Source organism: Chamaea fasciata, unplaced genomic scaffold, assembly GCF_029207755.1.
Source record: "Chamaea fasciata isolate MVZ Bird 193981 ecotype frontalis unplaced genomic scaffold, bChaFas1.0.hap1 SCAF_3, whole genome shotgun sequence".
Taxonomy (NCBI): Eukaryota; Metazoa; Chordata; class Aves; order Passeriformes; family Sylviidae; genus Chamaea; species Chamaea fasciata.
Genome location: NW_027094088.1, coordinates 35,486,818 through 35,514,773, shown reverse-complemented (window position 1 = coordinate 35,514,773; position 27,956 = coordinate 35,486,818). Strand labels below are relative to the sequence as shown.

The 27,956-nt window shown below is 39.7% G+C and overlaps 1 protein-coding gene across 1 annotated transcript; it reads right to left on the bottom strand.

Annotated features, from left to right (window-relative positions):
• On the bottom strand, window positions 1-27,956 carry LOC136287665 (visual pigment-like receptor peropsin). The gene is made up of 6 exons (XM_066180415.1): window positions 27,836-27,956; window positions 19,128-19,333; window positions 5,691-5,790; window positions 4,243-4,347; window positions 1,106-1,329; window positions 1-441 (listed from the first exon to the last, which is right to left on the bottom strand). Exons 1-6 carry the CDS (start codon window positions 27,954-27,956, stop codon window positions 1-3), a joined length of 1,197 nt encoding a protein of 398 aa, XP_066036512.1.

Sequence of the window (27,956 nt, the reverse complement as noted above, 5' to 3'; positions counted from 1 at the left end):
TTACAATCTATCACATTCGATGTTGGGGTTATTGGATGGCGTATCGAGGATACCAAAATACACTTCCCTTTTTGCTGGAGGTGGGGTGTTGGTTGGGCTTCCCACCCCGGAATCGGGGCTTGGTGCAGGGTGCATTTCTGGTGCATACTTCTCTTCTTTCTGAGAAGGCTGTGGCTGCTTTGGTTTGAGGTTTTTGAAACGTTTGAGCTTCACAGGGTCCTTGACTTCCTTGGCACAATGGAACAAGATGAAAATGTCCCTTCGAAATTTGGAGCTCATTCCAAAGTAGATAATGGGATTGTAGAAGCTAGCAGACTTAGCAAACAAACTGGCAAGGATGCTGGTAAGGTTGGGCACTGGGTGACCATAGGCAGACCATATAGAGATGACAGCATATGGTGACCATGCAATAATGAAGGCTGTGCAAATGACAATAGAAACCTAAAAGACAGAAGAAGAATAATCTTAAATCTATTTTGGAAGACTATATCAAGGGAGCAAAACACTGTGAATAGTAACTTGAACACTTGGCTGGAAGGGAAAGGTCTGGATTGCCCTGAGGGTATGGCTTATAGGAGAATATGGGCAAGCAAAAGGTTTACTTTGATTCAGCCAGACAGACCTAGGAGCTATATCCTGAATTTTGGCCTGGTGGTGTGGTTGAGAAATGCCTCATCTAACAGAATGAAAATAACTACATTCCCATATGTTTTTATGAATACAGAGGGTTTCAGGTAGACTTAACTAAACAGTGAGTAAACTGAAATGTCCACTCTAAATTCTGAGTATGTTCAGAAGTAGTGTAACTTCTGGAAGAAAAGAGCACATGCCAAACCAGATTTTTGGGGTTTGTGCTATATAACTCACTCCAATTATATTTAGATTATTTTTCAAATGTGATGTAGCACCAGTATCAACCAATTGATGCAGTAGAAATTTTAAACAAACCTCATATTCTTCAGGGACTTCAGACTCTGTCACTAGAGTTATAAAGAAAGGAAATGCAATTGATTGGTTTTGTTTTCTTCTGTTCTAGTTGAGATCAATTTTTGGAAAACCATATTTCCTTGAGAAGAATCCCATCCAACATGAAACCCCAACTCACCCTGGTGACGTCCCGCTCTATTCTCCTCTGTCTGTCTGTGGGATCACCCAGCCCTGTCAATGCATGGCTTAGTTTGACAGTGTTGATGATGGACACATATGAGAAGACCATGACTGTCACAGGTAGGAAAAAACAGCAGATAAAAATGGAGACGATGTAGGACTTGTAGATTGTAGAGAAGTTGGCTTTTGCCCAGTCTATCTCACATGTGCCATACATGCGATCTGGAAAGCAAGGATATACTTTGGTTAGCATTTTTAGAATATTTGTCTACTTTTGAGCAATTAATTTGTTAGTTAAAATGCTGTATTTTTCTTCTGTTAAGCACTAAAGAATGGATTGATCTTTCTGATTAAATGAGACATGACATTACTTCTTACATAAACAATTTTTCAAGACCATTTAGACAATAAGAAATTTTGATATGTATTATCATTCTGTCGAGTTTGTATGGCCAGTGTAAATCCATAAGGCACAAACTATTGTTTTAGGATAGGAAACTATCCTATGATGACATTGAGCAAGGTTTTATATTCTTGAGTGATACGTACTCTTATTCATCATAATACTCTGCATAGTAACTTCCTAAGATGAGCACTGCAACAGCATAACAAGGAGTTCCACAGACAAATGCTAAAAAGCCACTACTTAGATAACTAAGCAGGAAATAAAAATATTGAGGCTCCTTGGGGTACTGGAACTTCTACTGCTGTGAGAGCCATGAGACTAAATTGCTACAGCTAATGATAAAGATTATGAGAAGATAAAGCATTTAAATACTTAGAAAGATATTAGACCTTTCAATAAATGGGAAACACACAGTCCTGCATCACAGAGATGCAGACTTTTAAAAATGAAGTCAGGCAGATTGCAGCGTCTACCACTAGTGAGACACTAGCTGATCAGGGGCTTAAGGAAAAGGCAGTGAGAATAATGTGTAGTCTCTGGCTCAAACACTTTTATGAATAACAGTTAAGTTCTTTAGGTCCCCTGATGTGCTTGCAAAGATGTCCTGATAGAAAACTTGAGTTCTATAACGTTGGAGGTCTTTGTATAGATTGTGAATTACATATTTTTCTTTTTAAGTGGAAAAAGCTGGGGTTTTTTTTCTGACAGCTATGGCAACAAATTGAATTACAAACAAATGAAGCATGAATCAAAATTAGGTAAGTCGAGTATTAACAGGTCCCAGAGAAACTATACAGGTGAAGACTACATGATTTAGCAGCAGATCTCTCCCTAACATCCAGTGGAAATTTTGAAGAAAAAAATTCCCTTAATTCCTCACAGGTGATAGGAGATTTAAAGAGGAGGAATTAAATGACCAAAAACTTGAAATCTCTTTTGTGATTCTCATCAAAAAGAGCTCGGTATTTTTATCACCAAAAGCTCTAGCTGTTGCTGTCTGAATGTGTTCTGTAATAGAAATAGATTTTTCTCTCCTTTGCCTTTTTTGTCAGTAGACCTCAAGATTCAAAAATATAACCATAAAGTCTGGCTTGATTCTGGGTTCCTGCTGTTGAAAACTTCCGCCTGAAAAATGAAACCAGCCTCCAGATGACGGGAAAAGAAAATCCGGCAGATTTTCTGCAAGTCAGAGTTCAGAGCTATGTTTTCCCCCCTCCGCAGGGACACAAACAAGTGGCTTTCCCAAAAAATCAGTGGGGGCCTGGGGGCCCCTGAAGATGCTGTGTAGTAGTGAAAGGCCTGAGGCAGCCAGCTGTAATGTGCTGTGGTCTGCTGGTGCCTGCTGCTGGATTTGCTGCTGCTGGGCTTCCTCATCTCTGTGGGTGCCTTCACTGGAACTGTGTTTAGAGACAGACAGCCCAGGAACCCAAAATGGCTGTGAGTCTCAGCAGGGGAAAGCACTCCTAGAAGCAGTCTTGAAAACCACTGTCAAGGAATTGAGTTCTAAAAGGGTCCGTGGAGGCACTTGAATGTCCTGACAAAGTAGTGTCGCCCAAAAAGTCCCTGGCTCCAGTTTAAGGCCAAAACCAGACATCAGAAGTTCCCCTGTAAATGAAGAGCTGGTGGGTTAATGCAAAAAGAATACAGATCACTAGAAGATAGACAGAAAATTACCAGTCCAAAACAACCAAGTTTATGACATGTCCAGAGTGCAAAAATATGACATAAAATTCAGATAGTGTAATAAACAGTTTGGCTTTGTCTCAAACCAAAGATCCATCGAGCCTAGTATTTTGAGAGTATTTTGGTTTGTGAAGGATAGAACAGTTAACCAACTATAGGAATGGCTGCTTTTCTCACAACTGTACTTCAAGGGTCCAGAGATACCTCAAATATTATGTACTTAGTAAGTAAGAGAATATATGCACATAGCTGTTTCAGTAAGTCTCCACAGATTTCATGACTTCTCAAAGAATGCAAAGGCCTACAGGATCCAAACAGGTAACTGCTGGACAATGTCAGTCACATGATTTCAGTTGTTGGGACTACTGTATCATTATGATCTGTTCCTAGGTATTTGTTTTGTTGAATTCTTACAGGCTTAAATTGAGGCAATTTCTCCATATTTCCCCCATGAAAAATTTTCTGCTGTTTTACAGGCCTTAGCCACTGAATTTCTGCAGTATTCACTATACAATTTTTTTCCTTTTTTCCCCCACCCTCCTTTTTTGATCTGGCCTGATCTTGCACCCTAACTCTTTCTTGGACTGACAAACTTTCCAACATCTTTGAGCTCCAGTGCTATGTAAGTTTTCATATTTTCAACAAATTGTTTTGCCAGATCTTTCTGGCTTGTCTTATTATAGTTTCAAGCTTAACTTGCTGGAACTTGTGTTCTTTGCTAGTTTCCTAAACTTGACAGTTTTTGAAGGATGTCTTTTGATAGTTTTCTTTATCTCACTGCTTAACCATGCCAAGTATTTCTGGCCTCTCTTTTTCCATAGGCAATATGCACTTCGTCCAAGTCTTTCCTGTGATATCTTCGAAAAAATCTCTTTATAGCTGATACCAAGGCAGGCAACACTCTGCGCCTACGTCACACACGATGAGTGATTTTCTCAGTTCCACTGATAATCGGTCTGGTTTATCACAAACAGCAAGAAGGAAAGGTAAGTATCTTTGTGGAGTGGAGAGGTGTCAAGTGAGTACAACTGAAAGGTACCTGTTACCTGTATAACTGCCCCAGCCAAGCAATGGGGCTGCGGACCAGAAGAAAGCTGCCACCCAAATGAGAACCAGAGACACCGACATGCTGCTGTTGCTGATGCAGTGACCTGCAATGGCATGCTTGGGTCAGAAAACAGTACTTGGAAAGGCAAACATATGTCTGAAATCCAAATGCAGTCCTATACCACCAGATAATAAGTAAAACACAGCTATTTAAAATAATTAAGATAGAAAAATGCATACTCATAAGAAAAGTTTGATTTTGAAAGCATTTGTCAGGTCTGTGTTACCACTGAAAAGTGAAAATGAATGTTTTTTAAGCAGAAGACAATGAGCTTGTTGAGTATTGTGGAATTAGCAAATTCTATGTTAGATTTATGCTTTGCAATTCTGTAAAATGCAGGACAGAGTTGTGTTTTACATAGAAATAAACAAGATAAATATAAATTCAGGGGATTTTCTTACTCACTTCAAGAATTTCTCCTGTTAAAAATGAGAAAATAGCTCAGACTGTATTAACCATTCAATACAAAAGATTCAATCTGTCCTGCCATTGCCATGCACTGTGGTTATTTCTTCATTTATGTGGGAAATATTTATGCATCCACCAATTTCTGTTCCTCAAAATTTCTGTGATGTTATACTGCATACTTGCTCAGATTTACTTGAGATTCACACATAAATGATGCACACCATCGGATGGATATGTGGTAGAGCTTCACAAAAGAGAAATGTGGGTTTTAAATATGACTTCTTACATGCAATGAATAGAAGATGTGGGATTACATCACAGCCAAGCTCTATCAGCTCCAGCAGCAGTTTGTGCTGAAAGTTAGCTTCAACAAGTCTATCATTACACCAAACTGCAGAAGAATGTTCTGTGGAAAAACTTACCTCCCTGCAGAAGTTCTTTTCACAGCAAATACTCCTCATGCAAGTAAAGATTAAAACTCATCTAATGATTCCATGTACACATACTTTCCCTGCAGACATTGATAGGTTCCTGCATGAAAGATGGTGCAAGCCACTCACAACAAAGGCATGAAAATTGATCTGATCCTTGACCGGAAATTCCTCAAACATCATCTCATAGAAGATGGATTTTTTTTTTTTCCAGTGAGATCCAGACAATAATGTATAACTTAGGAGCAATTTGAGTCATATTTTGAGGAATACAGAGGGTCAGCAGTAACTGTGGAATCTTTGGCACAAGGATGAATTTACCCATGGTGACCCAAGCACATTTGTAATAATTTGGCTCTTACTGGAGTTAACCCTGAAGGATTCTATAAAAACATGTCTGTAATGTAAATGACTTATTATGTCCTGGTTTTCAATGCATTTAATTTATATTTAATATAACCTGCCTGACTGATAATAGTGACTGAGTGAAATACAGATTTGCACCAAGTTCAGTGAAGGCAGAACTGGAATTGCCTTTAATCCTTACCTCTCTCAGGATGGCAGCCCTTGATATAGCGTGTCACACTGATCACTGTAAGGGTATTAATGCTAGCCAGGCCAAAAAGAAGTGTCAGGAAGCCATCAACCTGAAAAGCAAAGCAGTACAGGATGTTCTGTTACTGCAGAGATTTGATGGGGAAAAGAGCCACAGGAATTTCTCCTGTCATTTTCATGTTAATGAACCCGAAAGTTTTTCCAGAAACCCAACTAGCAGGGAAATACAAAATGTCAGGTGCAGTTATCTTCTATAGGATCAGTGAGCAAGTAAATGTTCAAAAATTATATAAGTGCTCTGTCATGTACATACAATAAGCAAGCAAGCACACCCATACATCTATGCTTCCCTTAAATGACTTGCTAAATGAAGGAGAAAAACTTTGATCTGGAAAGAAGAAAAGTCCTGAACAGGCAAAAATGCCCCGGATGCAGCTGCCCTGCTTACACAGAACATGCAAACTGATGCTAAGAAATTTAGGCCAAAGAGGGAAGAATGTAGGAGGTGAAGGGCTGAGTGAGAAAATACTTATTTATTTATTTAATTTTTTAAAGGCCTCAAAACCTAAATGGATCCAGTAGATTGAATCTCAGTGTGTGGTGTTGCTGCCTGCCTGCTATTTCTGCAGCCCTGATCCTCATCCCCTGGCTGTGACGCAGGGAGGGCTGTGCAGCTCCGTGGCTCCTGCTGACATCAGTGCCTCAGCCACATCCCAGGACAGCCACAGCTCTGTGAGCTCCATGTCCAGGTATAACCAGGAAGTTCTGCTGGCTGTAAAGGACACGGATGCAGCCATCTGCTAGGGAGCACTGCATGACTGGGAAATGATCCAGGCAAAATGCTGAGAGCCAGTCCCTTATTTTTTTGGAATCTTGCAATACATTAAACTGTCCAGAGCAGAGGAGCTCTTGGAGGTGCCAGTTTTACACCTAGTGAAGCAAGAATATTAAGCAAATGTCTCTGGACCACAACCTGGCATTAAAATACTAAAATTATTGGAGGAAAGGTACATCATTGTTCTACAGGAACAAACTCTGTCTTTGTATTAATGAGCACAACTCTTGTGGAATTCAGTTTATCCCAGCACTGAATCTGGGGCTTTAATCCAGGCTTAAAGCTAAGACCCTGGCAGATTGTATAAATTAAATTGGGTGAAGGGTTAGAAAAAGGACTGCTTCATCACTTCCTTCACTGATGCTTTTTCTTATTACCAGTGCCCTCATATTGACTCTAAATACTTATTGCCAACTTTTACAGACCCATCACATTTTAAATGTGTGCAAGGCTTGCAACTACAACAATCTACACTCAACTGTGTTCCAATTACAGCCAGCTCATGCTTAGTGTATGAATGCAACCATGTTTAAAACAGACTTTCTTGGGTGTCTCAGCTACTTGCTAGAAGCTGCACTTGGCTGAATTTCATCTGCTCTGTGCTGTGGATGTTGTAGAAATATCTGGATATGTAAATTTCAGAAATCTGCATTTCATTAGCCTCACTGGTGCAAATAGCTGCCACTTCTCCATTTGCTCTTACAATACTCTATAGATGCAGAAAATATAATGGCCATAATCTTAAGGAATTGCATTAGTTATTAAATTAGAAAAGAAGCAGTATTTCAACAGAGGATGTAAATAAACACTTAGAAATTAAGTCTAAAGAGCTATGAGATTGAATACTAAAAGAGCAGAACAGGCTTCTCACTGTGTATCTTAGGCCTATGTTAAAAGCAGGGGGGGTTCTGAAATAGATCTGGTTTTTTAATCACTGGCAGATGTGACCATTTTTCCCCTACCCTCCTTCCCTGATGTCAGACCAAAGAGAGACAATTACATCAAGTGATCAGTTCAAACAGCCTTTGAGTACACCTACCAGGGAGGAAGGTGAGTCTACAACTCTTGGCTTTTAAGATGAAGCTGTCACCATAAGAAAGAAAAGCCTAAATGTTTTCTTTAGAGTGGTGCCTTGCTAAAAAAAAAATGCAGTTTTATCTGAATCAGCATAGTTCATAGGACTGAGCCATTGTCAACACCACATCTTGTTTTCATACTGTTTCATACCAGCATTTCATGAGCTCTTCTACTGGTGTGGGGGTTACCACCAGAGATGTTAGCAGGGCCTAATGGTTTGTAAGTGGCTGAGCGGCAGCAGCCTCCCAGGGCAGCTGTCGCTGTCCCCATGCTGGCCAGAGGCTTGGTGGCTTGGCAACAGGTGACAGCGGGAAATGTCATGAAACAGAGGGAGTTCTGGGGATTACAAGAGATGAATAAAAGAGGTAAATGGTGGCTCTCAAGCTGCAGAACAGCCCATACAGGAGCCACAGCATCTGGAACATTTAACCACTAGAGATCATCCAACAGGCTGCTTTGGGAGCATGATGGTCAGACCACTCTTGTCCCAAACTTTTATTGGCACAGGTGGCTTTTGAGCCCTTCTGTGCATAGACCATTTCCCACCAAGTTTATCAATGCTGCAACACTTCTATATCACTTATCATATGTCACTTAGACATATGTCTTCAGAAGAAAACAGGGGATCTTCCTCTAGATACAGCCAGCTTACTTCAAGCTTACACCTACTGGGTTTGGAAGAAATATCTCTGCTACTTTTTCTGCTCTTGAACAGACAACACTGACTGTTCAAGACCGTAGGTACCAAGGCAACTGTTAGACAGCCAGGTAGGTAACAACAGAAGAACTGCTTTGACATAGTCCCAATTTCTATAGACAGAAATTAATATCTGCAGATTACAAAAATAAGGGATAATTTCAGTTTTCTACATCTTTAAAGATATATGGAATGACAGCCAAGGAAATACTAGAATAGTAAATAACATTTAATTACTTTAGAAGATTGATGCTCTTCTCCTTAACACAGTTCTGGTTTTCCTTTTATTCTACCCCCCAGCCAGCTCCTTCCTTCCATAGTCATAATATTTCCTCCATTTTTGTGTAATGCAATTTTGTCCTTCCTTATTATTAATTACGATCAAATAGCAGCAGTGTTAACAGGCAATCATGAATTCTGACATAAACACAAAGTTGATTGCATGGTAATTTTAATAAACCAGCTTTCCTTTTTACCCATTAAGAAGCAGGAGTAGATTAGCAATTTTAAAAGCTTTTCTCTCAGTGCTCTACCAGTATTGCTCCCTTGGCTATATAGATACGCATGGAAGGTGCTCATTATCTTTATGCTGCCTGGAAGCTAAGACAGAACTGAAGAAAAGATTGTGGTTTTTTCTGCTTTGTACATGTGCCTGACTTTAAATCTCACTAATGCTCTTGGAGCACTATTTACAACCCACAATAAATAGAGCTCCTACTGCATGCAACTTCATTTGCTTCAACACCAGGAGAGTTAGGAATCCCCAGTGCACTACAAAATGTTTAGCTGTGAGCTTGGGTGTGCCTCACTTTTACTACCTTTAATACTTATGAATCCCTACTGATTCATAAGGGTTGTCTTCATTTAAATCAGAATAAAATACAACTTATTGTTCTTATTATTGGATTAATCAAGGTTTAATTGCACAAAAGCAGATTGCCAAAAGAGCTATTACATTTCACTTCGGGCCAAAACATTGATCTCACCAGCCACAAAGATTGCCTCACTCCCTCCTCTGGCCAACTGCTAAATCTGTTACAATTTCCCAAAGTCCATTTGTTTACCTTTAGAACCACAGCACCCTGTATTTTTCTTCTACTGAAAATGACACAATGAATATATAAAGAAAAGCATAAACTTCAAACAGGGATTATTTGCCCACAGCATATACTTGAAGTTGCCACAATAAACTCTCTCAGAATTATTATTATTTTTAATATAGATCAGATTATTCTGAGATCATGATGTAAATAGATAATGGCAATAAACCTCATTCAACATCAAGAAACAGAAAAGCACTTAAATCAGCCTTCAAGAAACACATGTGTAAAAGCAATTGTGGATACCTTTGAATAGATATTTTAAAATTAAAAACCTTAATTTTAAATTACACTATTTCTTAAAATTTGAAGTAATTTCAAAAGTATTCCACTTGAGTCTGATGACAACATAATTCTTCCATCTCTCAAATATACTATGATGTGTCAACTGGACTACAGTAACTCTTAAGTCACTGAGGTTCTAGGAGAATTACTGAATTCAATAATCAAAATTAGTCTTCACCGAAGACTTCTTAAAACTCACAATGCATAGTGTTCCTAAAGCACTCAGATAGTTTCTTTGAGATTTCCTACAATGCAGGAGGTGAAAGACACTCATTATTTACTACAGTTCCCACAACATCTTCTGCTCATGAGACATTGTTCTGGTATGTTTGCATTCTGCCTTTTAAAATATCTCTGTAGGCTTATCCAAGGGTATCCAAGGGTAGCTATGCTTAGAAGTGATGGCATCAACCCAAGGCATTAGTGGCCTCTGACACAAATGCCACTCCATGTATAAGTTAACAATGAGAATTTATATGCTACATAATTAGAGAATTTAAACCACTAAATGAGAGCATCAGACATTCAGTATTTTGCACTCACAGTGTGATTAAATCTTCCTGTGGATGGCATATATTCTAAAGATAGAAAAATATGAATGCAGTATTTAGAGTATATGTGTCCAGATATGTAATTATACTAATTATACTATATAGTTAATGTATGTTCAGTGCCACTATTAATATATGCAGGTCAAGTTTTTGCTTTAGCAAATCTGGGGAACCCAGTTTCATCTACCAGGTTAATCAATTGAGTTTCAAGGTATACTGACTTTGGGCTGACCTTTGGCTACTTGTAGTTGTAGCCTCTCAGGCCACAATTTCTGCTCCTAGTTGTACCTGCCCCTGTCAAGGAGCACATCTATGCATGCCACAACCCCACCATTGGTGGGGATGCCCTTGAGTGCATGGCATTTAATGAACAGATAGAACTTCCTTACACAGCCTCATCAGATAATAATCTTACTTCAAATTCTCCCTCTCCAAATGCTTGGCAGCACCTGCTTTCTAGCTCTGGGTAGGTGCTGTGGAGTCACAGCAGGTTTCATGCCTCTCATGTCCCGTCATGAAGAATAAATGGAGAGCATGCTGTTCATACCACCAGATGATCCAGACACAATGGAAAGATTCCCATCTTCAGGTAAAACTGCCAATGGCCGAATTGCCATTGTCTTTCTGTGAATTAGTGTAGAGGGAAATGAAGAAGCACTAGATAGGAAAATCCAGCATTGCCCTTTGGGAACATCTGTGTTACACTGTAAAATGATTTTCAGTGGGCCTGAGCCAAAACTCCTCTCCACTTTAGTGATGTTAATTCAGAGTCTACTTGTTTATTGTTAGCATCACCATCAATACAAAGAAATACACGCATAAAAGAAGAGTCACCTGTCTTATCTATACATTACCGTAGAAGGCAAGGCTTGGCTTTGTGGCCTGTAAATAATTGAGATCCAGATTAAAATCAAAATCACACTTTTTTTTTTTCAAGGCATTTTCTTTTCCATTTCAGAATATCATGTTAAATGTTTCTTGAGGTTTACACACCTCAAGGGAATCAGAGGTCCCACTGTTCATGGATTTTGACAGGACAGTCCAGAGACTACAAAAGACCCTCCACATTCTCCAAGGTACAATCCTCTGGGCTGCTTCCCAGCAAGAAGGAATCTGCTTACGTAGCCACCCTCAGGTTTATACAAGGACATCTCTGACTACTGGCTGAATGCCTACAGTTTAACTTGTTCTGCTCATGCAGGTCCTAGGCAAAGGGCAGGGCAGGTTAGTGAGGGTACCAGCTTGATCTTATGTGGCCAAGACTGTAACATGTTATTTTCCTGAAAACCTGAAAAATTTGCATGGCTACTAGCAGATTTTCTCTTAGGTGAATACTCTTTTCCCCTATGGATCCTGTACCAAAATAACAGGAGAGTCACAAACATTCCAAAGAGTCCTAGTAGACCAGGGAGAGCATGGAAGGAAGTACAAAAGATACAGTTTATTCTTGGCCTTAAAGAGTGATCTGGAAACCACCAGGTGCAATGTCATCCCTTTCTGCAGGGACAGTGGGGTGGAAGTTCTGGATGTCATGTCATGTATAACCCATTACAAGCAGCAGTCCTCTTGTCATTGATTCATTCAGTGCAAGATCTAGGTCAGGACCTGATTGACTTCCTAAGTACTATCCGTGTACTCACTTAATGGAATATATTTTTGTGATAGAGAAGATGAGTAAATGTGAGATTGAACTATATAAGATATTCACAGATTTTATCAGAGTGACATTTTAATTTCAGATGAAATTTTGCTTAAAAGCCAGTGAGAGGATGCAGCACACAGAGAGGAGTCAGAAGAATATGATTTGTTCAGCCCTATGGTGAGAAGAGCTGGAATGATGAAGGAGTGATGGACAGCATTTTTTGAAAGAAAACATTTAATATCTTAAACATCAGCACAGAAGGATGTGGAAGGCTACTATTTTCCACACAGAGAAATAAGAAAAGGGTATTTCAAAGCCCTCTGGGAGGAAAAGCAAGTACAGGAATCAAAGGTTAGGCTTTGTAAATTCCTGCTTCTCTAGGACCACTCTCAGGCAATGAATGCCCAATCCAGGCAGTAGTGTCTGGTTTGACACAGTGCTTGGGTGTCACAGCAGGGGCTATGTCAGACTTGTTAAAAAGGGAAACAGATAGTTTGGGCATTCATAATTTTTCACCACCAAATATATAACTTACCTAATTAGTCGCAATTGACTGCAGAAACAATAATTTAGAGGAAAATGAAGGAGAATTCATGACTAATGAAAACTGGCGGAACTTCCCTGAAGTCACATTAGTTACACTGAAATGATCTTCTATGTTGCTAATGATTCTGTTTGTGCAAAGGCAGTCTTTTCCCCCTTCCCTGCAGATGAAGTATTTTTCTCGTTAAAATTCAGCTCACAGATGTCTACATGAGTTGCTTTTACCTCTTTGACTGCAATGTGTACACTCTTTAGATTATTTGAAGGTTGACCAGAAATAAAGAAATAGGGAAGACTACTACCTCTGAAACTTTATATTTCAGTATCCAAATCTCAGCTTGGCATGGAAAGTATTCATAATTGAGATATAAGTTTGTTTCAGAAAAAATGAAGGAAAAAAATGAATGGATGATGGAGCAATGTGAATGGGTGATTAAGCTGGAACAAGTCTGACAAACAATGCATACAGACATTTGGCAGTAGTGGCTGTCTGTCATTTTCCTCAGTAACCTCCCCACCAGCAGTGCTGGGAAGGCAGTAAAAAGAAAACTTTTGAGGTTTAATTTTGGCCCTTACCATCTGACATTGCTTTTATTACTGGACTTCACATGGGCTGTGGAGCTACCACTGGTCTCTCATCTCCCCAGAATGTCAGGGAGTACCACTCCACATAAAGTGATGTGTAAACATCTTCTTGGTATTTATAAAACACATAAAATCACTAATCAAGTCAAGAGAGTCAATAGTCTAGCTAAATAAACAATTGGTTGGCTTTATGAGTTATATTAAATGGACAGAAATCAATGTGCTCCAAATTTACTCTTTTCATAAGAACATAAATGACTTTAGGATTTTTGATTTATCAGACAATTTACAGAAGATTTCATTAAAAGAGGAAAGTATTAATCCTCTGTTTCCTCCTCAGACAAGATTAGGCAATATTTTACAATCTATGTATAGGAAAAGAGATAAATGCATGTTCTGAGAAAGCAAATGCTATTAATAAAATACAAAAGAAATAATTCAAGATTAATGCCTTTCCCTCAAAACTTCTGAAAAGAGCCCATGTGTTTTTATCATACTTTTCTTAGCATTTCTTACTGTTGAAATTTTCTTTTTGGTGTTTCAAACATTCAGTTCTAATTTTTACAAAAGGTGGACAATATTTCTTCTCAGAAATGTCATGATAGAGCCCTAGATATTTAATAACACTCCAAATACTGGAGTTTTTAGGTGCTAGCAAGAGTGCCTGGAAGTTTAATCTCCAAAAAGGGGCAAGGGCCAATGTGCTCAGCTTTGCAGGCTTTGGTCACTTGTCTGGTGAGAGGAGTGTTGTGGCTCTGAGCTCTGCTCCTAGATTGGAGGTGACAAAGCTGGTGAGCAAATGAGGCTCCCAAGGAAGCCAACAGAACAAGGTGATGGACATGTCTCACCCTCTGTTTAATCATTCATATTTTACTTTTCAAAAAGTAAAATACTTTCTTTACAAAAGATTGTGATTCATTGGTATTCTCAGCCATTTCCTTCCCTTAACTGTACAAGACCTTTCGAAAATTAAGCAGTGTCACTGTAGAAAGCAGAGGGGTTGCTGACCCATTCTTCCTTTACCCCCATGGACTGTGTGGGAGAGCTGGATTCACTTTTCTCCATTTAAAGGTACTCAGACCCACATTCCCTGCCTTGGAACACAGACCTAAGACTGTCATAAAGAGGTGCCCAGCTATTCCTAAAGAAAACAAATACTGGGGCTAGAGACTAAAAGAGGCTCCCTACATTAGTGTCAGGTATCCATTGGAGGGAAGGGAACCTCCCTTGTCCAACAGCAGCATTGTTAAAACAGTGATTTCGCATGTCTAATTTAGCTTTTCTTAGACATTCCTGTTTATCTGGGATTTCAGATGGCAACTTGATGAGCTACACCACCACAATCTGGAAAATTTGCTAAAGTGCAAGAAATCCCAGACATTTGTGGGGCACTTACTCCTCAGTGCATACACACTAAGTCTGGTGCTTCCAGATAATTTTTGACTTCCCGGCCACACCATGAGCTTTTGGGATGCACATACTCCACAGATCTGGTGCTGGCAGGCAAATTGTGCGTGAGTATATTAGGACTAACAGAGTAGAGCAATACCTGTGTGCATAGTGGGGTCCACTGCTGACCACCACGTTGCCATGTGTTTCTGTCCAGGGCATGCCAGGCAGGAATAAAGAAGCACTGTGTGAAGCATGGAAGCACTGCAGGATTCAAAACCAGATTTCCTCCCTGCTTTGTTGTAAATTAAGCCACAGGATGAAACAGTCATTTATCTTTCTTCTGCTCCACTCAGTGTCTTTATTATTCTGCACAACACGAAGCAGCTTTGTGAGGCTGAAGGCAGGTCCTTGAAGGCTGGCCCTTGTGATGGTGAGAGCAGGCTGCAGGAACAGAGTCAGTGGGGGCTGGATCCTGTCACACAAGCTACTCTGGTGCTCACTAATACCTCAGAATGGAACCTTTTTTTTTTTTTTTTTTTTTTTTTACCTGGCTGTTCCAGAGGCTGTTTCTGTGCAGAGACAGATCTACTGGAGATGCTGTGGCACCATCTGGCTGGCCAGATGGACTGGGAATACCTGGGCTGACGGTGAGGTGAGAGCATCTGTGGTAACAGTGTCAGTCAGCACGTCAGGGACAGGGGGTACCGTGACCTGGAGATAACCACCCTGTGCTCTGGGGTGCACAGTCCAGACACATCTTACACATAAGAAACAGTCAGAAATAAGAAATGTTTTTTAAAACAAGCTTGTGCCAACAGAGTGAGCACATGGTAAGAACAGTCAGTTTTCTTGATCCTCATAGTAAAAATTCAAGAGTTTGAAAAATTAATGTTCAAATAACCAAACTGCATTATCAAAAAGAATTTTAAAAAAATAGAAAAGTGAACTACTGGAAAGAAATTTAAACTGAAATACCAGGATTATGAAGGGTTTCAAATTCTAAGGCACTCCATAGTCCATTCTTGTTTTCAGACATGACTGCAATGTACCTAAGGAGTCCAGATAGGTTATAATCCTTTCCCTGTATTTAGAGGCCTCCTGAAGTCTACATTTTCTGTTGTATTTTTCACGTGAATAAAAATACAAGAAAATCTTTCTATCATTTGATAAATAAAGTTCAGAAGAAGTCATATTTGCCTATTGAGGATGAGTATTTCTCTATTTCCTACATGTAGGAACATTTGCACTCTGTTAATTACAGGTTCCAGTGCAACTTCTGGTTCAGCAGAACAAACAAATAAAAAAATACATGAAGGACAAAAATATATTCTGAGATAGCTTTTCACTAGGAATATGGTCAGTGGGGGAACAGATGGCTTTTGGTCACTGGGTTACATTCCCTGACCTGAAATTTACTACATGAAGCAGTTTATTTACTGATCATATTGGGAGAGGCTGAAAAATGGGTGTGCCAGAGACTGACTGTCCTTCCTCTGTCCAGTTCAGAAATGAAACAGTGGTAAAGCAGAGGCATAAAAGTGAAAGCAGATTCCAAAAGCCACCATTGGAAAACTATATTTGTACAGAGCATTCAGCAGAGGCAGCATTTGGATACAGACATACCATGTAACCTTATTGATGAGAGAAAAGCCCTGTCAGACTCAAAAAATAATGTTTGGCATGGGAAGGAAAAGTGTTGTTTTTTCCATACAGAGGAGAACAGGAGAACTCCTCTCCATCCCTTTCAGCAGGTATTCAGTGAGGTGGTCCTTGTAGCTGTAGATATATCTTTTGTTACAGGGAGTTTTCAAAAGACTAGGCTGCTTTGAGAGAAATGCTCTTTGTCTGTCTTTTCCCCACTCCCTTCAACGAGGGCAGCCAAGGATGGTGAACCTTAATGTTGAAAAATGTTACCTTGAGGGCACAGAGGGAGACCCGAGTCAGGGGAAAACAAAATAGTTAGGTGGATTAAGTGAGGTGAGCTCATGAAGTTTCTTCATAAACAGAAATGACAGGCTAGCTTGGGAAAATAAAATTTCCCTAAGCATACCTGACAGAAGAAGCTGACTGATCAATAGCAGCAAATGTGTAGTGAACCGAACAACGACAGAAAGCCAAGTAAGGCCATCCTCTGGACTCAGCAAAACAAACCAAGGGAAAATACATGGGCAATGCTAAGGAAAGAGCCATGCTCATGGATGCAAAGTGCCACCCCAGCTACTTGCAGAGAAGCCTGAGCTCATGAGGGGGGCAAGAGACACCAACTTCAGTAGGTCCTGACAGAAAGCATGGGCTCTACCTTCAGGGCAAAAAGGTCCTCATTCCTCATGTTCTACCTGTGTGACCTCTTCTAGTAAGATTACAAATTCAGACTACAGCAATCAAAACACTATTACTGTTCAGCATTAAACATTTTCAGAATTAACTTTGTGCTGGCTGTGCACACACACATGGAACTTTTCGCATCCTTTATGCACAGAAGCTTACTGCTATTTCTGCACAATATTCTTGCTAGAATCCAGCCACGCTACTTCCTAACCTATCTTTTCATCACTGGCTTCTGTTTTGTCAAACTTATAAACCAAGAAGATGGATGGTTTTCACGTGTTTTTGAGGTTCCTCAAGACAGAACAAAACCTCGATGGAAGCAGGAATCCTACATGATGTTCTCTCAACAAGCCGTAACCAGCTTGACCAATCAACAAGCCACAACAAATCCAAACTTAATTCAAAGTACAAATTGACTTTTCCAGATTAGCATTAATTTTTAATTAGTATCAATAACAAATTCATATTTTGAATGGTTAATGTTACCCTCTAGAGTCTACAGAGGACTACCAAAGCAGAAAATTCAGTGTTTTGCAAATCAGAGTGTTAAGAAAACCAATACATTATTAGTGTCCTGCACAAAGTCTTTGGATCCCAATACCTTAAAACTTTGCTTGATATCCAGATTTTACAAATGAATAGTCTTTAAAACAAGATCCAAACCCAATTACTTAACACACCCTGACCAATAAACTATCTGGGTACCCTAAAAATGTTATGGAGCACTTCTTCCCTTGAAAAGGCAGTTCAAGAACAGCAAGATTAAGCATCCGTCTCACAAAGTTCAAGCACTCCTCCATCCCAGTATTTTTAAATCTTTTTTAAAAAGCCAGCATGTGCCATTCCTTGCCAATTCTCCTGTGTGCTATTTTATACAGCCCCCCCAAAAAGGAGCCACAGTACACACAGGGCTCTGAAAGAGCTTGGAGTAGGGGTGCAGACAGGTCATTTAATGCTACCTCTTTCAACCTTGTGAGTTGTAAGCATTAAGTTACGCCACTGACCTTGGGTCAGGATTTCACACTGAATGGCTTACCCTGTCTTACAGGAAATCTGCAACAAAGCTAGAACTGAATCTGGAGATGCGGATTTTATCTTTCCTTTCTCAGTCATAGCTCCAGCCTTCCTTGAAAGAAGGGGGAAAAAATCTTCTGTTTAATTCCGAGTATGGATGTGAATTTTACAGCTTTCAGGTACATGTTTATTTATCTGATGACTTTTAAGTTTTCCATTAATAAAAAAATTCAAAGTTCCTGCTCAACAGACCTTAGGTTGCAACTGTAGGTGATCTCATTAGAGAAAGAGTGTGATTTTACTGAGGAAATAACTAGCTTCATTTTAATAAATCCTTTTCTTCCAGATGACTATAGAGATACATTTTAAACAATAAAATAATAATTTTTTAGATCAGGCGAAAACTCCTAAGTTAATCAGTTTCCTACAGGAAGTCTTTCTCTGTGCATAAACTGAACCTTTTTATTGAAATGGAGGGGTCATGACCTGTAAATGTTCTTTCATCTATGTTGCACAATAGCTCAACTTCCTCCTTAAAAAAACCCAAAATACCAAACCTCCAAGAAAAGAGGATTATTTCTCTTTCCCTTTTCCTTCATCATGATCTTTCTTACACCTTGCCGTAGGCTATCCTGTCATTTTCAGATTTTTGATTCCCTGATGAAACAGAGTATAATCTTTCTCACAGAGGTTTTGCTGAAAGCACCATGGAGCCAGCTTTGTGTGTATCTGTCCATGGGGTGCATTTATAGTCTGTCCACATAGGTATGTTTCAGAATTAACAATAATAACTTTTTCTGAGTACTCCAACAAAAAGCTCCCTCCAAGATCAGGGATGACTGTGCCATAAAGTTAAATCACTCATTCTACCACAGGCAATGCACCAACCAAGAGTTTAGGAATGTGATTGAAGAGTTTGATCGAAGAGTTACAACAGAGTTATTGCAAAAAGTTGCATGATAAAATGTATGGGTATGCCCAAGTGCTGTGTGGAGGCTTTGCCCTACAGGCCTTGTCAAGCAGGAGTTGACAATGGCGCTTTAACATTTGGCTTAAAGCAACAACGAGGTTGACTTCAGGTGTGTTGAAGACAAGCACAGCCTATACCTTGATTTTCTAACATGAGTGTGATCTCTGACATGAGGTAAAAAAATCCCAAATTACTAAGAACTATTGCGAATACACAGGAAAAAAAAACCCACTGAAAATTGGTGAAGCACCAATCAAATGCATAGATTTTTAGGTGTAACAAAAGAGAGCACTGTCCTTTTGAAAGGTTAGTGACTTTCATTCTTTGGGTGTTGACTGGTTATTTATATACAGCACACCCGCAGATATAGCTATATCCCGTTTGTCTAATTAAGTGTAATCCAGTCTTACCTGGCAAGTCCATACTGATGTGATAATGAATCCATCATCTCTGAAGACATTGAAGATTTCAATGATGCCCCGTGAGTAACCAAACACAGAGATACTGGCATCTGACACTGCCAGGTTAAATGTGAGGTAGTCGGTAGGTTGCAGAAGATGTCTTTGTTTATACAGGACAAAAATCACAATGCTGTTTCCAAACCAAGACAACCAACCTGGAAAAAAACAATTAAATCCATGGAGCTTGATGATCTTTAAGGACCCTTCCAATTCAGTCCATTCTATGACTCAATGAAATCAAAAAGCAAATAAAGAAAGAAGCTGTTGAGTATGTAAAGGTATGATATATCTTCTAAAATTTCCTTTTGTTCCATTAGAAGCGTATTAAATTAGATTATCCACTAGAAAACTATGCACGAAACCTTTTTGAGCAGCTGGGTACCTTTCAGAAGTAGAACAAGTGAATGAGTGTAGCAATAAAACAGAACAAACACAAAGAGCTGCTGCTACACCTACTGAAGATGCACCATTTAAGGGCCTAAAGTGGATTTTTTCGCTAAAGATTTTTTCCTTAAGTGGATAGATGAAACTCATAAGTCTTACACCTGGGAAAAATAGGAAGGAAGAAAGATTGGTAGAGTGGAGCAGAGACCACTAACAATCTGCCAAAATCTGCAGCAGTTTAAGTTCTTCATATACAATAATGGATACAGAAAGTTCATGCACGTAGCCAGAGAGCTGCTTTATCTGTTCTCTTTAGAAAAGTGCAACTAATACAACTAGGTTTCTTCTCTTAGTACAATCTAGAACCTTGCATCAAAGTCTGCCAGATGGGAATATTTTTCAGTAATGCACATAATCCATATGAAGAGAGTGTTTGGAATAGAACTTCAAACTCTCTTTTATTTAATTTTACAGGAAGTTACATTCTCTCCTACTCTCCAGGAACTGAGATGCCTGCCTTGTATGTGTCTAAGTATGTGAGCAAAACACAGGGGAGATAAATGTAAAGCCGGTGAAAGTCAGACACTTATTCTGCTGGAGAGGCCTAGAGTTTCCAAATGTCCATGGCTATTGCTCTGCCCATCAGTGGAAACCCTGGTAGCTTGCATCCTGCTTTTTAAAAATTACATAGATGTGCAGAGATTAATGACTTTTAGAAAGTATACTGGTAAGTGTAAGGTTTAGTGTCGAAAATGTGGCTTTAGCTGGGTAAGAGGGTGGAGGCCTGAGCAGCATGTCCTACAGCACCTGGCTCCCCGCTGGCTCCTGCTTCTATCCCACAAACTAGCTCTGCCACTTGTGACATTGATGGCCTTACTTCACCTCGGCAAGGCAGAGCAAGACATGACCTCTTTTGAATGTCTGCTGCCTACGACAGGATAAGGAATGCAACACCTGGTGGTTTATGCCAGGTTACAATATTACCAGGTGAGGGAGAAAAGAGGTGACCCACAGCCCTCTGCCCAAGGCACAAGCAGCAGATACCCGGGAGTAAGGCTGCTGTATGAGCAGCAACAGATGAACAAACACAATAAAGAAGGATGTGACATGATGGCACTGCGCAGCATCTCTGGATATTCAAAGGAGTCTTTGTGATGAAAGATGGCTGATAGGTATAATGTTGTAGCAAGAGGGCAGCTGCCTTCTTTGGGAAGCACTTCACTGTCAAGAATCCAGCACTTTACTGCCGGCCTGCTGTGGCTAGGAAAGGAGAGGAGGAAATTGCCTCCCAATCTCCAGGTCACATGGGAGTCTCAGGAGCTGAAATGCCAAAGAGCAAGACACTTGCTCTGTAAAGAAGGAGGCTGGGCAAATACCTCCTGGTGAGGTGCTCTGGGTACTTGGGAGTGGGAGGGAGGTTGTTGATGAGACCGTCTCTGTGAACAGGTTCTTCTGTGGAGTAATTTACTTTTAATAGTTTCTCTTTGCAGCATTGCCAAGCTGCTGCTGCTCTGCCGTGTTTAGTAAATGCACATGGTTTACTGAAGAGCATTTGAACTGGGAAGAGCTGAAATGTTAGCACATGGTATTGACTGGAACCAGTCACTGGTGCAATGATACACTGAGATACACACATACATTCTACATATACCTTGTTTCAAGATCATCAATAATAAATATATCTTGTTCTGGCCACTAGATGACAATGTTTCTTAATCAAGACTTGTTTTGAACAACTGCATGCACTTTAACTCAGGGATTTTCTGACTTTTGTTTGAGTCTAGGTATTATAAATAGGCAGAGCAGGGCACTGGGGGAGGAAGGCTTTGGGAATGAATGAGGAGAGCCTGCAATGCAAACACGGGAGTTGTGTTGTTTGTGTCTGTTGGTTCTACCGTCTGCAAGGTAAGACAGTTATCAAGGCCGTAGGAATGAAATATTTTTCCCTGTCCAAATGAAGACATAGTACTAAAATGGCAGACAAAATAAAATGGCACCTCATTTGTAAATAGCAAAATTTTGCCAGTGCAGTGTAATGGATAGGAGGGCTACCTTCAGAGTGTCATACACCTGCTTTTCTTGGGAATACAGTGAGCAAATTCCCCCTAGCCTAGAGGGTAAGGGAGTTTTCAGTATAAGTGTCTTAAGACAAATTTGAACAAAACTTCACAACAAACCACATTGCACATTTTGAACAATGAGAGGTGAGAGAGACACAATACTTGTGATAATTTTAGGGAGCTACATTCACAAACTGAGGTTGGAGACAAGAGAAGCACTGAGAGAGATAAGGTTACAGAGCAAGTATGAATTCAGCAGGTAGGCACAGTCCTTTAAAGCAAAGCAGTGGAGAACCTGCATTGGCATATCCAGTCCCTAAAATGGTCTGGCCATTTTAGGCCATATTAATGGATTAATGGATTTAGACAATATTAATTGAATTGAAAAAAAAAAAAAGAAATGGAAGAAAATCACTTCTTAGTAAACCATGCAGTAACAAAATCAGTGGTCACATAAAAGCGATGTCACCTAGAGTAGTGACACTGGATCTCTGTGCCATCAGATACATTTGCTAGTCTGGGTTGCTGCCTGTATTGACTGACTGTAAAAACCCCAAAGAGGCCACCTCAAAACAGAAAATCACCCCAATCAAAACAACACCTCAAACCAAACAACCTCTCTCCCTTCCTCCCCCAAGCCCTGACAGCATAACAGGGAAGAAGGTTGAAAATGCAAGCAAGCACAGCAATAGCTCTGACACTATCAGTGAGGGCAGAGATCTCCTCAACTGCATTGCAGGGGTTGCTTGCCTCAGGGGACATCAGAGGTAGATCAAGAGCCTAGAAAAGAAACCTCTGAATTTTGCAATGCCTCCGTGTTACCAGGTGTCATGTCAATAAAACAGAAGATAGAAAAGAAACAACTGAGGGAACTTGTTCCATGTTTTGCAAGCTGTCCCTAATATTCACTCCAAAACGAATGCAGAAAAAATCCCAAACCAACCCCAAAATCCAAACTCAGCATACTAAGGTAATCCTGGTGAAAAATACAGATTTCAACTGAGGTCAAAATGTGGTGAGAGAGAAAAAAAAATAGCAACTAGGTAGAAACTGAGCACTGTCACCCAGCATAAGGTTCAGAGGGGAATCACCCTATCTTTCCCATAAGCACAGTCTGACATGTGTTGTTCATCAGAGAGATGCTGGATGTACTGATGTGGCAAAATACACAGATAATATGCAAACACTGAAGTAGTTTTGCAAACATAGTGAGGTAGGAGGAATAGGACGGACAGCAGTATTAAAAATGTTATATCACCCCAATATAATTTGGTAGTAATCCTTCTCCTGGAATAACACTCCCTAAGAGAGCATTTTGATCCACAGATGTCAAAAGCACTCCACAAGCGAGTCTGGTGGTGTTGTCCATGATTTCTTGGGGAGGTACAGAAGAGCTGCCAAGCAAGCTGGTGAAAGTCAGCTTGCTTGGCAGCCCTTCAGCTATTCACAAACTCCTGTGTCGGTGTGGTGTCCACCAGCCCATGCAAAGAAAGCACCAGAAAAGTAGCCAGAAAGAGTGACTAAGGAGGCTGAAAATCTTTCTACTGAAAGCAACTGAGAACACTGAGATTAACTTTTAAAAGATCGAAAAATTACATTATAATTTTACAAATATTTCTGTCAAATCACACAAGCTTTTGCCTTCAGACATGCCCTATTTTACTCTCATGAAGCTGAAATGGTCTTTGAACAAGCAACAGGAACCTGAGGCTGCATGCAGTTTCGTTGTTAACATTATTTCTGAAGAACTAAATCTGGCTCAAGTGAATTGATAGCTCTGAGCTGGTCATCCACGTTTCCAATAAGTTAGTTCAACTGTGCCCAGTCAAAATAGGCTATTATGCTTTCTACTTAGACTTGCTCTTATTAGACATTGTTGCACAGCCTTTACTTGTAAAACTTGGCAAGACTGAGATAGAAAAATGGGTGTTACAGCTCAGCCATAATCAGTTTAAAATATGAAACCTTAAGTGGAAGAATTCAAGAAATGAGAGCAAAAGGTGAGGCTCAGTGTCACAGGACAAACTAGGCTCTTTCCTCAGCAAAAAACCCTTCTCTAGGACAGAAATTGGATTGAGCACCTTAATGTAGAGCAGGCATGAATGAAATCAGTTACTTACACAACTGCATATACACAAGCATAAACAGAAGAGACTTGCTGCAAAAGATTTTCTTGCTGCAGAAAACTTTAATTAAAACAGTGATAAAATCCAGAGAATTTGCAAAGCTGTCATTAACTATTGCAACTGTGAAGTGACCCTACTCTGTTTTCAGTCTTTGCTGCCAATTATGCACACAATATCCTGTCCAGGGCACATTGCCAGTTCTGGCAGGATGGAGAAGAGTCATCTTGTTTTAGACTTGACAAAGCATGAACAGATTATTTGTTCAATAAATGCAATAATTTTAGGGATGAATGTTCTGTGAAAGCTTGTTTCCTTTCCCACCTTCTCAGATTTATCTGTCAAGCAAAATCCCTAAATGACACTCATTCTGTCACTTGTCAAGTAACAGTTTACTATTACCATTAAGAAGTGTGTGCCTTTTAAAGGCATGTTTGGATCTTGTGGTCTGTTCTGATGGGGCTAGTAATGCACTCAGCATACCTTTCTGAAGGAAGCACTCACAAAAAGTCAGAATTTGTTCTTTAATAAATAGTCTCTGCTATTGACTTAAAATTTCCTTTCATGCCTCGTATTTACATTAACAAGCCCAGTTAAATGTGAAACTTGGGGAAACTAACAGACAGCAGATTGTATATAAATGCAGAAAAAACCTCAAGAATTCCAGTTAATAATTACAAAGCAAAAAATGCTTAATATTTTCCCCCATGTCTAGCAGCCAGAAACAGTGAGCAGTGCTTTTAAATTGCACCTCATCATTAAAATTGTACAAGGATATTTCACAGTACTGCACCACTTATGGTGTAGGCAAAAGGGGGTCAGATGTAATCCCAGCAGCAGGATAAGCTTTCACCTGTCTGTTAGAGACAGTTCTGAGCTCATTGAAGGGAAGGATGGGAGCAGAATGCTGCCTTCAGAAAGAGGATGCTGACCCAGGTGACCTGGCGCAGCGTAACACAGCGGTCATTATCCCTTGCAGATAGTCTTTCTAAGAATGGATTACTGCTGTTGGATGGGCATTGCACCTTCCCCCCATTTTGCTGGTCCCCTGGCCAAAGCTTTAGCTAGGAGAACGGTGGAACAGTGGCTTGACTGTCAAGAAGCAGTGCAGTGATCTCAATGTCCATCAGCACTTGCAAAATGCACCATGCACTTCCTACTGGTTTGCTTGTGATGTCAATGTGGAGCACTACTGTGCTCAGGCTTCCATGCAGGGTGCTGAGAACCCCTCATCTGCATCCAAAACTGCCTGGCTGCTGTACCATGTACAACACACATATCAGTGTCCTGTCTGTCACAAATGACAGCTGTGCTACCTGTGAGAATTTCCAGAAGAGGACACACAGACGCCTTGCCTCAGCAAAAGTTGTCAGATCATGGTTCTTGGATATTCATGTCCTCTGTCAAGATGTGTGACTCTGGGAAGGCTTGACCAAATAAAGTTGGGTTTTTAGGACTTTATCCTGTGAAAGTGAGGAGCTTCAGAGGAACCCCATCTCCTGGATAAATGCTAATACCAAACACATACATCTCTTTGGTTTTGGAAAAGTACCTCAGAATTTGCAAGAAGCTGCTCTGCCATACTTGGATTCAAAAGAGAAGAAAACATTTAGTAACTACAAAAGTGTAATCAATGAAGCCATTTTTCCAAAGCATCAAAACTCCAAGGGCATCAAATACAAACATCTTTGGGGCTCTGTGTAAGGAAGAGACTCCTGCCAATGTAGATTGTCTTGCCAGACCCCTAAAGCAGCAGAGGTACAGGAAGCTAGCACACAGACTGGCCTTTTTTCTCTGCTGCCAGAAGGGCAAGAGGGTGTCTGTATGACAGAGAACTTGCTCTGCCACATCACAGCTCCCTGGATGGAACGAGTTACTGGTGTACACAAAATTAGTAACTATAAATTGCTGTGGCTGGTGCTTGCAGAAGTGGACAGTAGACCTTTGAGGAGAAAAGGAATTAGGACTTTTCTGATTTATGTATGACTAACAGATTTTTTTAAAAGTTATAATTTCGAAAAGGTATACTTACATCCATCAATTTTAACCAGATCTATACTACACTTACACTTGGAGTTCTGCTACTGCTGGTTGTACATTCTATGCAAGAAAGGGAACTTGAGTTTTGAATCTTGAGGTAAGTTTCAAGAACATAAATATGACATGCAAAACACTTGTAAGCTTGGCTGAAGGATCTGAAGAAATCAAATCCCAATAACCTAAAGACTCAGCACCAAGATATTCACTAGAAGATGTGAGATCACTCTCAGGAGGCAGGAGAGGAGAACATCTCTGCTGGTTGATTGACTGAAGAAGTTTGAACTACCAGTGTAGTAGATGCAGAGGCAATACTGGGAAGGATCAGTGGAGTTGATAGAGTGTAAATATGAATGTGAATAGTGATGGCAAGACCTTGCTTGGATTCTGTATTCAGTCCTGGCTATAAAGTTGCTGGGATGACAGGGGAGAAGATGTTATGAGAGGAGATAAATAAACATAATTACCCTCTGCTCCCCAATCAACAAAATAAAATTCCCCACTTGCTTAATGTAGGAATACAGAGGTTGACCTGTATTGGTCCTTCAGGAACATAGTTTGGCCACAGGATATAATTTGCAGGCAAAAAGGCCTCAATTAAAAGGAGTAACCAAAAATTATATAAAGTTGTTGTGATCACTTTAGCTAATAATTTAGGTGAAGGATCCTATCCAGCAGAGAAACAAAATCAGGAACATACTTTCAATTGGAAGAGTGATTAAAAACACCAAAAAACCCTCTAGCCAGTTATAGGAGGGAGCATAATAGCTGTGTAAATAAGATTATACATTGTCTCAGTAGGGGACTGGTCTTGCTGACCCAAGATGTTCTTTGTAGTCTTAAGTGCAACTGCTTAATTCTTCAGCTGGTGGTGCAGACATTTCCCAGCCATTCATGAGGGCATACGCAGATGTGAACAGAGTGGGGATAAATTGGAATACCTCTGATTTACCTTACAACCACTCTCCTAATCAACTCTCCTAAGATAGAAGCCATGTATATTTCTACTAGAATATCTGTTTTTGCTCTAAGCACAACTTTGCCTAGTTCCTATAGACAAAAGGAGGAAAGTCTCATATAAACATAATAAAGTACTTAACGTTTAACATTTTAACTTCCTCAGGCCTTTGTCAAGTGTAAGCAGAGGGTTAATAAGTTAATTGAAATATATAGTAAGTTTAGAATAAAAAAATGTTAGGCCAATCATTTAAAAAAAGAAACATTTTTGTACATGCTGTTTAGAAGAACAGATTTAATAAAAGTAAAATTTTCTTCTATTTTTCTGTGAGGTTCTATGGTTGAAATTTTTTATTACCTAGCATGCTTGCACTCTTTGAAATTTCAAAAAATTTCCTTGTGTCAGGCAATGTCTGCCCAAAATAGGTAATATTTCAACAAACAAAACAAAATTCCATAAGTGATATCAGAGTGCATTTTTACTGTGCCATTTTCAAATCCCTGTTATACACTTCTACTAGCTGTCTTCCAGAAGAACTAAAAGAAACACTTGGTATTGTGACTAACACAGGATAAAGTTGCAGTACCTAAATCTTTCTTAGATCCTATTTGAAGAAGTCAATTTCTATATGCATCCAGCATTTAAAGCAAGAAAAATACAAACAATAAAGTTAAGAACCACAAAACGTATTTTGTGTCTCTCCAGAAGATAATTGTAGGATGCCAACTGATGGTCAACAGCCACAACTCTGAAAATCAGGGAATATTTTTTCAGTGTTGCCAAAACACAAGAAGACACAAAATTATCATGTACTTCTGATAAGGTACTTCTTTTATCTTCCCATGTATTAAGCTTAATGAACATTGGCTGAAAGTTTACAGGCTTGACTGTTTATTTTTCCTCAAGATTTCTACATTGATTATAAATCTCTTTTTAACAAAAGCAAGCTGTACCCCTCTGATCTTGCAATTGCTGAAAAAAAGTTACATTTTCTACCATCCTGTTCCATTAGGGATAAAACCCAAATGAATCACTTTGAATTTGATAACAACATTTATTTAAGAGTTTTCTTTCACACCCAAGCCAAATACCTACCTAAAGCCAACAGGTAGAAACCTATGATAGTCTCTCCTTGCTCTGTTACAGCTGCCTCTCTGGTCAGAAAACTGATGTTGTTGTTCCTCCAGGGTGCCTGTGCAGAAAACTGGACAGACAT